The 12,361-nt window shown below is 49.0% G+C and overlaps 1 protein-coding gene across 1 annotated transcript in view; it reads right to left on the reverse strand.

The window, feature by feature from the left end:
* Positions 1–11,225: 11,225 nt before the first annotated feature.
* Positions 11,226–12,361, reverse strand: part of APBA1 (amyloid beta precursor protein binding family A member 1) — a 250,412-nt gene continuing 249,276 nt past the window's right edge. The window contains exon 13 of the mRNA XM_004375797.2: positions 11,226–12,358. Coding sequence (XP_004375854.1) covers positions 12,287–12,358 — 72 coding nt within the window. The 3' untranslated portion in view covers positions 11,226–12,286. The remainder of the gene's footprint in view (positions 12,359–12,361) is intronic.

The raw sequence follows: 12,361 nt of genomic DNA on the forward strand, positions 1-12,361 counted from the left end.
TAGAGCAGAGGATGAAGCAATTTGGAAGCCGAAATGGCAGAACTTGCTGATGACTGGATATGGGAGAAATAGAGAGGCAAAAGCCAAAGATGACATAAACCTCACCTCTTTATTAGTCTTTTCTCAGTGCACCGGCCGGCGTAATCCTGTTACAACATGAGTCAGATCACATTCCTCCTCTGCTCAATGCCCTCCCACCTCACTCAGAACCCTTAAAGTGACTTGCAAGGCCTCACATAAATGCTCCTGCCCAGGCTAGTGTTGTCCCTGTGATTTCAGAGCCCCCTACTCTCCCTCTCCCTCACTCTGCTCTGGCTGCTCTGGCCTTCTCCCTATTCCTCAGGCCCCTGCCTCAGGGCCTTTGCACTTGCACCCCTTCTGTCTGGAATGTTTAACTTGACCTCTCAACTCCTTCAAGTCCTCATGCCCCCATCTCAGTGAGGTCTTTTCTGGCCACCCTCCCCCAGATTGTAACCCTCTGGCACTCCTGTCCTTTCCCTGCTTGATTTTTCTCCCTAGCACACATCACAACCTAATGTAACTATATATTTTACTTACTTAACTTATCTATTTTTTGTCTCCTCCACTAGAATATAAATTTAATAAGGGCAGGAATTGTGTCTGTTTACTGGGGTCTCCTCGACACCTAGAATAGCCTCTGGCACAGAATTAACACTAAATAAACGCTTGTTGACTGACTGAAGGAGTCCCTGGGTGGTTAAGTGCTGACTACTAACTGAAAGGTTGTCAATTCGAACCCCACCCAGCCTGGCGATCTGCTTCTGAAAGGTCACAGCCTTAAACCCTATGGAGCACAGTTCCACTCTGCACACAAGGGGGCCGCCATGAGCTGGAATTGACTTGATGGCAACTGGTTTGGTTTGATTGACTGAATGACCATAATCTCAATAAAGAACACAAACATTCAGTTTACCACCAAAAGACTCCGATTCACAATTGTTTTGTGAGAGGCATGACCTTAGATGTCTAGAATTCTTTCAATAGTCAGCTCCCTTGATACGTATAGAGTTAGATTCCATTTTTAAGAATCCCATTTCCACATGATTTTGTTTCTTTTGTGGAAGTAACTTGAGGAGCAAAGTAGTAGAAAACCAAACCCAGTGCCCTCGAGCTGATTCCGACTCATAGTCACACAGCAATCCATAGGGCTTCCAAGGCTGCAAATGTCTACGGAAGCAGACTGCCATATCTCTCTCCCACGGAGCCACTGGTGGTTTTGAACCAGTGACCTTTTGGTGAGTAGTCAATCACTTTAGCCACTGCACCGCCAGGGCTCCTGATTCCAAACCCCATCCCCATCCGTTATGGATAACCCAAGGGAACACCAGTTGACTGTTTTCTCTATTACTAAGGAGGAATGAGGATCACATAGGCCTGGAGCAATCTAAGCCCCCAAAAAACCCAAACATGTTGCCAGCAGCATCACTAGGCAGGTGTGTGTGTGGCTGGCGGGGGGGTGGGGGGTGCGGACTGCACCAGGTGACACTGTCAGAGGGGGTGACACCAAAATGACTGTCCGTACAATTTTTGTGCAATGTTTCAGCAGAAATTTATTATTTTTAATAAAAATATTCCCGTAGTTAGTTATAGCAACAAAAACATTTTTCGTAAGCCCAGCTTACATATATCAATATACTAACAAGGGTAAAACTCTATGCTAATTTGATTTGCGAACTTTCTGATGTGCTCCAGTCCGAGCTGTCATTTATTACCCAATTACAGTGGTGTTTGAGTTGTGTGGTTTCATCTGCACGGGCTACAAGCCTGCGCTGTTGTTTTTGTTGCTGCTGGTGTTTTTATAGTCGCTGATTTTGTCAAATTTTCTGGTATGTTAGCTACAGTATTGTGGTCATTAGTATTTGTGAACCTCTATCAATAACTTTTTTGAAAATGAAGTAGTAATTAAAGGAAAAGAAGGCGTGATATATGGGAGAGTAACATTAGTACAAAAAACGTTACTAAGGATTCTGTATGGTCTGGTACAGGAGGAGGTCCATGAGGTCCTACACTGAGTGATAACAACCCTAGTGACGCCACTGCCCGTTGCCGTTGAGTCAGCTCTGACTCATAGTGACCCTGTAGGACAGAGTAGAACTGCCCCATATGGTTTCCAAGGAGAGCCTGGTGGATTTCGTATCTTATAGGTACTCAAAAAATGTTAGCTCTCTTTATTATTGGTAGTGGCCCTGGTTGGGTTTATCAAATCCTAGTGTTTTTAAAAAAAATTAAGTTATTAATAGAAATTGAATATTGGAGGATTTCCAACAAACATGTGAGGGAGTTGAATAAAAAGATTTTATGGCTAATGTTGTATTGTGTCTGCACTGCAGTTGGAGACTACAGTGAGCTGGGAGCTTGACAGAAGTCCACTCTGAGCCGCATGAGGTCACTGTACTGACCAGACTCTCAACTTTCACACAGAATGCATCTCTCTTCTTACCTAGCCAGGACAGGTCCTGGGGACCTCACAAAGCCTTCCCCCTATACTGTGACATACACCCAAGACCTGCTGGCACTTTGACTTGTTTGCTTCCAGTGGGCAAAAAAAAAAAAAAAAAGATTATGGTTTATTTTATTAATAAATGTTTGCAGGCCAACTCTTTATGAGAAAGCTTAGGAATAGCCCAAGCAGGAAACCAGGCTGGAGCAGGTGTGCTGGTAAGTGTTAGCAATTAGCTGTCTTGGGGGAAGTGAGTGTGTGTGTGTGTGTGTGTGTGTGTGTGTGTGTGTACCAAAAAAAAACTAGTTGCTGTGGAGTCGATTCCTACTCATGGCAACTACATGTATTTCAGAGTAGAGCTACTTCACAGGGTTTTCAGTGACTGTGACCTGGGTAGCATATACAAGCACTCGACTACTAACCTAAAGGTTGGCCATTTGAACCCACCTAGCAGCACCACAGAAGAAAGGCCTGGTGATCTGCTTCTGTAAAGATTAGAGCCAAGAAAACCCTATGGAGCAGTTCTACTCTAACACATGCGGTTGCCACAAGTTGGAATTGACTGGACGGCAGTGTTTTTTTTTTTTTTTTTAACGTTCAGAAGTAGAGCGCCAGGCCTTTCTTCTGAGGTGCCTCTGGGTGGATTCAAACCTTCAGCCTTTCTGTTGGTAGCCAAGCACTTGACCATTTGCCCCACCCAGGGACTCTATGTACATATACATACATACATTTATTATAAATTTAATAATATACAGAATGTGTAGCACAAAATTTACAGATAATAATAAAATATATAATAATCTTTTTTGTAAATCTCATAACTTCAGTGTGACTTGGTATTTCTTGCAAACTCCACAGTCACTTTTTAGAATGCTATCACCAAGAGTAGTGTCAACATCCTGCTAAGTGGCTATGAATCCCCTCACCACGTTGTTCCGGATTTCTGTTCCTCTACGTGGAATGTTCTCTCCAGCCATGTCACTTCGCAAAATCCTACCAAAAACGAAACCCACTGCTGTTGAGTCGATTCCAACTCATAGTGACCCTATAGGACAGAGTAGAACTGCCCCATAGGGTTTCCAAGGCTGGAAATCTTTACGGAAGCAGACTGACACATCTTTCTCCTGTGGAGCAGCTAGATGGGTTCGAACCACCCGCCTTTTAGATAGCAGCCAAGTGCTTTAAACAGTTTGCCACCAGGGCCCCTGGCGAAGCCCTACAGCACCTTCCAAACCATGCAGAGACCTCATCTCCTCTGAGAAGAATTTCCTGATACTTCCACTCCAGGCCTAGTTCTGCACCTTTGATAATGACTGTCTATTGCCTCAATGTCCAATATACACCAGGCATGTGCTAGGTGCTTCAAGGGCAGAATCTCTAATCTTAAAAACAACTGAGCCAACCTGTGCGCATTTTGCCTGAAGAAATAGTGACTAAGAGTGTTTGACTAACTTGCACAAGGTCACACAGCTAGAATAGGTAGCAGAGCTATAATTTGAACCCGTCTGTGACTCTTCTTCCAATTATAACCCACAATGACATAGAAAGCTAAGGAAGACTTAGTTCCTGACCACAAGAAACTATTTAGTGGAGGGGAGAGAGAGCTGTAATTTAGTCAAGTAGCCAATGCCTGCGGCACTATGCTGCACCATGTCTGAGACTGCCAACCGGAGCAGAACGTGAAGTCATCTCTAGGGAAGGGGATGCAGGGTAGAGACAAGGCTGTGCTTCCCACACCTCTTGTTGGTACCTCTCAGCCCTCCAGGAATGGATTTTCCTGCCTATGGAAGGGATGGAGAACTGGCGTTTTTCCATGCTGTTCAACACTAGCTTTCACAAAGACTCTGGAGATGGCTGAAGGGCTGGGGTCACAACCGAGTGCCCAGCCTGTCTCCACTATGAGCCCAGCAAGGGGGATTATACAAAGGAGCGTTAGCGTGGCTGGGACAGATTTCTCAATAAGCAAGGTATTCACAGGTTTACTTGTGTTTGCTTACTAATCTGTAGTGCACAATTTCATCTGTTTTTTTTACCATGTGAAACTGTGCACTACAGATTAGAAAGTAAATACAAGTAAGCCCATGTGTAACTTCTTATTGTGAAGCCGTGAGTACCACGTTTGCTGGTTAATCCGCCCCTGCTTGGGAGGGAGCCAGAGTGAGGTTCTAGCGGACTGCTCACTGTGTGTGCGGCTTTGGGGGAGTCCTACTCTGCTTGAGACTTCAGTTTCCTGCGTGGAAAACAAGGGGCTTGGGAGGGGAGGCTAAAATTCTTCCTCCACTCAGTGGTAGTCAGAGAATCTGGGAGTTTATCGGGATTTGAGAAAGCCCTGGTGGTGCAATGGTTAAAGCACTCGGCTGCTAACTGAAAGGTTGACAGTTTGAATTCCCAGCCTCTCCGTGCGAGACAAGACCTGGCGAACTGCTCGCTTAAAGATTACAGCCTGGGAAACTCTATGGAGCAGTTCTGTGTGACACAGGGTCGCTATGAGTCGCAATCCACTTGATGGCACACAACAACGTTATTCCACCAGAGGGCGCCAAATCCTAGCTCCTGACAACTTGAGTCCTGAGTAAAAAGAGGTGGTTTAGAGGTGGGAGTGCAGAGGAAGTGACAAGTGTGAGTTGAGTGCGATGAAGTGCGTGGGGTTGTGTGGAAGCAATTAGGGGTGTGTGTGAGAGAGCGAGAGAGCGAGAGAGCGAGCAGCACTAACGTTCTTACAACCCCCTACAGCAATCACCACCACCACCATCGACCCCATTTACCTCATCTCCAACCACTTACTGCCTCCCTTACTCTGCTCCTGCCACCCTGGCCTCCTAAATCTTCCTCCAGTGCTTCAAGCAAGATCTGCCTCAGGACCTTTGTGCTTGCTGTCCCTTCAGCTTGGAACACTTAGACATCTGCAGGGCCCCTCCCTTGCTTCCTCCATTGAGGCCTTTTCCAACCACCCTAAAAAATAGGCAGCCACCTCCCACAGGGGACAGACACCTCCACGGCCTTGCTAAGAGGTAGGTGCCAGTTTCAAGACTAGGCTCTGCCCCCAGCTGCCACTCCCACCTTCGTCCTGGTGATAGCAGAGGACCATTGAGGGGTGTTGCTGCTCGGAGGCGTGCAGAATTTGGGAAAGGACCTATTTTTCCCCTTCTCCCCCCGTGGGGTAAGAGAAGAGGAATATATTTCATACCACAAGCCAAGGGAATCACTTGTGAAATTTGGATGCCTGAGTCCCCCACTTACCTCCCCCCACGCTAAACTGGGAACCATCTTATCTACAAGTGGCTGAGGGACTGGCCTGGGGGAATGCACAGTGTTGGTGGTGGTGGAGAGAGAGGTGGGAGACCCATGGCTCAGGGGATGGAGAGGCTAAGAGAGGATCTGGGGGGAGTGGACACCACTTGAGCTCACTGGCTGCTGGGACAGTGGGCTGCGGGCTTGCTGGGGCCACAGCTTGGGTTGAAGAGGTGCTAGCTGCCTCGTGGGTCAGTTGGAAGATGTGGCTGACAGCTCAAGGGACTCTCCAATGCAAGGGGTTGCCCACCATTTGTCTCCACTGAGTCAATGAACTAGATCAACAGAATGACCCAGACAAGGGGAGGCCTGTGCTCTTTCCAAGGGTGTCACCTAATGTAGGGAAACTTTATTCATCCCCTACCCATGCCTCTTCCTCTAAAGGGGAGGTGCAGAGGAGTCAACGCCTCCCCACCCACCCAGCACGTAGAGCCAAAAGTGGGGACATGGGGAAAGTTTTAATTGAACAGGAGATTGAGGTTTGCAAACAAATAAGAACCTGGACTGAAAGCATCATAAGAACCAAAAGAGACCACAAAGTTATAATGCTGAGTTCAACAGTGGATGACGGGGACAGAAGTCCTAGCACTGCTGGGAAGCAGCTGGAAAAAGAAATGTAAGTCCTTGAACTCTCTGTGCCTCAGTCTCTACATCTGTAACATGGGGGTAATACTTTGTCTCCTTCTTAGCGGTGTCTTGGGTATTAGCTGAGTTAATCAATGTAGAGCACTTGGAATGGTGCCTGGCACAGAGACGTGCTGGAAAGATTTGCTGTTAGTCTTTCCCCAAGTTTTGACTTCTCAATTCATCAGTTAAATGTGTTTTATTTCCACTTTATTCAATAGCAGACATCTCTGTGTTGTGGAAATCTCCCATTTCCGTGAGACAGGGTGGGGAGTCCCCTGAGGCCAGGCCATGGAGGTCACCCCAGGACCCTCAGTACAAGGTACAACCTCCACCTCCCAGGGTTTTTGGCAGCCCCAGCTCATGGACCTTTGGGGGCTGTGCCAGGGCTTCTCAGGATGACGGAGCAGTGTCCACAGAGAAAAAGTCTAAGAGCATTTTGCTTTACAAACAGGGTTGGATACTCTCCATGTAGGGGAGGGAGACCAGGCTCCTCAGCACACCCCTGCCAGCAGGGAGTTCATGCCCAGAAAGCTTCAAAAAGTGGAACTGGAAAAAGCAGTGGGAGAAGAACCTTCCAGAACTTTCTCAGGGAACCTTTACGTGGGTCTCCCCAGGGCAGTTTTTCTTCCAACACTACTGTACACTTGAGTCTCAGTCCCTTAACAAGGGCTACCTCCCCTCATTGGAGAGTTCTTGGGGAGACAATTAACTTTCGTTTCCCTTCCCTCATTGAAGACTATTGTTGTGGGCTGCCATTGAGTCAGCCCGACTCATGAGAACCCCATGTGCAATGGAACAAAAAGCTGCCTGGTTCTATGCCATCCCCATGAGTTTTCATTGGCTGATTTTCAGACTTTCAGGCCTTTTTTCCTGGTCTTAGTCCGGAAGCGCCGCTGAAACCTGTTCAGCATCACAGCAACACGCAATCCTCCACTGACAGATGGGTGGTGGCTGTGCATAATGCGCACTGGCCGGGAATCAAACCTGGGTTTACCGCATGGACGGCGAGAATTCTGCTACTGAACCAAGAACGACTTCTAGGCTATTGAGGATGCAAAATATGACATACAAAGGGCTCCTTTCTCCCCTTCACAGTGTGCTCCAAGGAGGCCGACCAGACTGTGGGGTATCAGCTGTAATAGACGAACAAAGCCTTTCATGTTTAAAACCAACTCGGTTTCACAGAATAAATGTCCATTCAGAAAACGCTGGGCTCTGGGAATCAAGCAGCCCCCGTTGGATGGACAGGGGTTGGCCCGTCAATGAAAAAACAAAATCCTTCCACCATCCAGGGTCCCTTCCCTCCCCTGCAACAGTAAGACACTCAGTGGCGCCAAGAGGTGAAGTTCTTGTTTATTGTTGCTGCAACTCTTACAGACATTAGCGTTCAGTTAAATAAGAAGAGCTAGCACATTAAATACATCACAACCCCCAAACCAAACGACTTCAGCCACACGACGCAGGAGGGGAAGGAGGGCTGGGCCCTGTGACCAGCCCGCCAGAGGAGGTAACATTCGTTGGGAGTGCGATGTCAACATTCCAGGCTCACGGGGATATAGATCTTATTTATATATTTATTTATATTTATATATAGAGATCGTTGAGTTTTGTGTATACAAAGAACGATATTGTTACAAATACAATACTATACTTCTCCCGACACTTTACAATAATCTTTATTCCACCCTCTTTACAGAACAATAGTACAAGTTGTTACGCTAGGTGCTGTGCTAAGTATGTACAAGGAGTTCCGTTCCCACAGTCCTCACACTGCCTGGAGGGAGGAAGAAATGAAAGTCTGAACTGTGTGCTCTAGTCAACCCGAACCAGGGAAGGAGGAGACAGACGTGACATGGACAGCGACAAGCAGCCTTGTGGATGAGGGAGGCGATAGATGAGGACGAGGCAGCCCCTGCATGTAAACATTGGTAACAGCTACACCACTGAGTCAGAGACCCAAGAAGGGCCCGTGGATGGGTTTTCATCAGCGTGTGGACAGTGACTGCCGGCGCGAACTGGGCTACTGCGGGGTCAGAGGAGCGCGGGGGGAGGTAGTAGGTTACTCTGGGACTCTTGGGGGGCCAGTGTTGATGGGCAATGAGCTGAAAGTAAACTGGCCTGCAGGAACGCAGAGTCACTCTGGGGAGGGGAGGAAGATGTTGCTTGAGAACTGCGCTCCAGGTATTGGTCATTTGGGGTTTCCTCCTTTTATGAACCCAAGGCTAATGGTGGCTCCCTGAAATGCTCACATTTGAGAAGGCAGAGGCAGGGTAGGTTCTGGTGCGTCCTGGCAAGGCCAGGAGGGATAGGCAGACCAGGGAGTCAGTCCCCAAAATGGAATCACCAGTCTATGTCCTAGCTGAGTGGCAAGAGTAGTTTTTTGCCCAGGCAGTGGTGGGGAAGGCTGCTCTGTCCATGGTCCTCCCAGGCATGCTGCATTTTTATGCAAATAATGCATGCCTTCTGCGTTTGTTTGCTGGCCAAGCCCTCCCCCTGTGAGGCACTCTCACAAGTGCCACCAGGCCAATCCTCTTCCACATGTTGCTGTAAAAAAAATTAGCATAACACGCTTGTGAAAATATCTCACTGAGGGGAGGGCGAAGCTGGCAAACAAATGCAGAACGTGCCCATTACTTGCGTAAAAATGTAGTACAGGGTATGTAGGTATTTACATATGTAACTATATATATTGGGGCATCAGAAGGAAAGTAAACCACCTTTTCTCATGGGACTTCCAAAATCAGAGTTACTAAATACTGTAATATTTAAGACTCCTATTCCTAAGTTAAGGAGCCCTGGTGGTGCAGTGGTTAAGTGCTTGGCTGTGACCCAAAAGGTGGGCAGTTCGAGCCCACCAACCGCTCCAAGGGAGAAAGATGTAGCAGTCTGCTTCCATAAAGATTTCCAGCCTTGGAAACACTATGGGACAGTCCTACTCTGTCCTATAGGGTTGCTCTGAGTGGGACTCAACTTGACAGCAATGGGTTTGGCTTTTTTGGTTTACTCCTAAGTTGGAGTCCCTGGGTGATGCAAATGGTTAAGTGCTGGGCTACTAACTGGAAGGCTGGTGTTCCAAACCCACTGAGGGGGTGCCTTGGAAGACAATCCTGGTGGTCTGCTTCTGAAAGGTCACAGCTGTAAAAACCCTATGGAGTAGTTCTACTCTGAAACACCTGAGGTTGCCACAAGTCAGGCCCTTCCAATGTCACAGCCTGCCTACTGGCCCTGAGCAGAAAAGAGAGGTGTCCAGCCTCAGGCCAAGGGTAGCAGGGGAAAGAGAATACACTTCAGTTGGGTGAACCTATTCCCAGCCCCAGCAACATTCACTTTCTGGGGGGTGAGGAACCAGTTTTATTAACACGGAAGTATGTAGTGGATAAATAATCTTATGCTAAAAGGCGTTAATTCTCTACGAGAACTTCCACAATTGTCTTTCTCAGCACCTCTCAAACATTCCGAGATTTTTGTGCAATAGGAATAGAAAGTATTTTCTCTCTCCTCTGGGTGAAGACATGTATTACCGGGCAGTTGCATAGGGATGTGCTGGCAGAGCTCACTGCCCTCGGTCGTAAGAGTGGTCCCGGTGGTCCCAGCTGTCCCCATCTGGTGCTGTGAGAGGTGCCCAGGCAGGTGGGTCCCCCTGGAAGCAGACAGGCAAAAGCCCCTCCAATGAAGGTTCCTGTGCCTGAAGTATCATCAGTGACAACTCATTTCCTGTTTTACTCACTGTCTGTCTGGCTCAGGAGACATGAACTTGTGGCTCTTTCGTATTTAAGGATAACATCAGAAACTCTATAGCTTGGTTATTTCAGGACAGGCAAACTGAGACCCTGGAGCCACAGGTCTGGGCTCCACAGGTCTGGGCTCCGGCATTTGTGGGGAGTCAACCTTGGGGCTGGCCCCTGCAGCAGCACCCTGCTCCAACTCCTAACTCCAGGGGGTCTGACTGCCCAGCCTGGCTCCCCCTGTCCCACTGCCCAGCGCTCTGAGAGGACTTTTGGGGGGCCGGCAGCCTCTCTTTGTTACAGCTAGCTGCACCACAGGAAAGAGAGTTCAGCTGCTGATTCCTCTGAGGGCTTCAGCTTTCCTGATTCTAAGCAGAAACTTCAGAAGGTGCAAAGAGCCCAGGGGAACTGACCACGTGGCTCTCTAGTTGACGCCTCTTCTTCCTCATCCGTTTATGTTCACTTTTCTCCCTACCTGGATCTCCTCCACCCTACCGATAAATGCACCAACCCTAACATGTGCTCACTGAGTTCCTATCTCCACAAGACACAACATAAATATCCCAGGTGCAGAGAGCAGGGATTACATCAATATTACAAAATATATTAGTTTCTCTTCCCCTGTCTCTACTGAGGTCATGAACAAAACGACAAAAACAAAACAACAAAGAACCAAAACACAACCACACCCCACATGAAACCAAAATGCTCTTTGGACCAAGAAGTGAGAAACCGGCTCAGGATAGGAAGATTTCTCAAACATCTGCACGGACTGTGGCGGAATCCAGAAACGAGGCAACAAGCAACATTCACACCAGTCAGCACTCGCAGACCCGTGAGGCGGCAAGATGCTTCTAGGACACACTCGGGATTCTTAGGCATAGGTTGAGGTCGTTGTTGTCCCCTTAGTTTTGTGGCTGATATACTGTTCAGGCCCTTCCAATGTCACAGCCTGCCTACTGGCCCTGAGCAGAAAAGAGAGGTGTCCAGCCTCAGGCCAGAAAATGTAACACGACAGTGTCCTCCAATGAGGACTCGGGCCCTAGTCTTTAAGGGGGACAGTCCATCCTTCCCAGACTCCCCGAGTGTGTGTGTGTGTGTGTGTGTGTGTGTGTGTGTGTGTGTGTGTGTATGGGGAGAGTGGGGTCCACTCCCTCAGAGGGGGACACTTTGAGCCTAGGTGGTCTGGGAGGGCCAGGCCTCAACCAGAGGGATCCTGCAGGACGAGGCCAGCCAGTCTTCATGCCACCCCGCCTGCCAGGGCAAGGGGCTGCCCAGAGAGGCCACGTGGGTGGTCCAGGGGCTCTGGTGCTATCAGAGGCAGGTCCAGGCGGGGGGCATTTTCAGCTGATCTTATTGGTGGTGGGGAGGAGGGAAGGGTGATATACAAGCGTGACTGTGTGTGGGTGAGGGTGAAATACAGGAGAGGCAGATGGAACCTGCCTGTGTTGATCCAGGGGCTGGGAACCTCGGGACAAGCTATGGACGCTTTGGCTGCCCCGTGAATTGCCAAGCTCCCTGTGAGGCTACGGTGTCCTTGTGCAAGGCAGTTCCTCCTCCCTGCCCTCTGGGGCGAGAAGGCCCACGGTATCAGAAACACACATATGCTGAAAACTAAAACTAGCTACAGAATGGGTTTAAGGTTGGCTCAGAAATTCTGGGTGGAGACAAATGTATTGTGCCCGCTGCATTGTGGGCAGTACATATCCTCAAAGCCGTGGGCTGGCCCCCATCACTACCATATTCCTATACATCCAGGTGAGGAGAGCACAGGTCAGCAACTGGATTTTAGGCACTGCTGAATCAGCTTGTCCAACACCCCCCGGGAGCGCCTTCTGCAAGATCTGCACCTCCTGGGACAGGATGATTCCCTGCTGGGCAGCGACAGCCCCCCTCAGGGTACCCCACCCCCAAGAGGGCCCTTCAAGAGGGTCCTGGGAGGATCGCGGCAGCTCTCCATCCCAAGCAAGTGCACACAAAACTTCCCTGGATTAAAAAAAAATACAAACTGGAGAGAGAGACCGAAGAGGTCCTTGCGGATTCCCCTCTTCCTGTGCACAACCCAATGCTGAGTGTGAGAGGGAAATGTCTCAGCGGACACACAGATGCAGCACTAGACACACGACCACGAGTGAGGAGAGTCCTCCATGCATGCCGCAAGGCCCGGGAGGGGCGCGCGGGCTCAGATGTAAACGGGCTGCTCCTGGGCCGTCAGCAGCCTGTACATGGCGGCTGGCATCGTCTTCATGTGGATCTG

This window comes from Trichechus manatus, unplaced genomic scaffold, assembly GCF_000243295.1.
Source record: "Trichechus manatus latirostris isolate Lorelei unplaced genomic scaffold, TriManLat1.0 scaffold00038, whole genome shotgun sequence".
Lineage (NCBI taxonomy): Eukaryota > Metazoa > Chordata > Mammalia > Sirenia > Trichechidae > Trichechus > Trichechus manatus.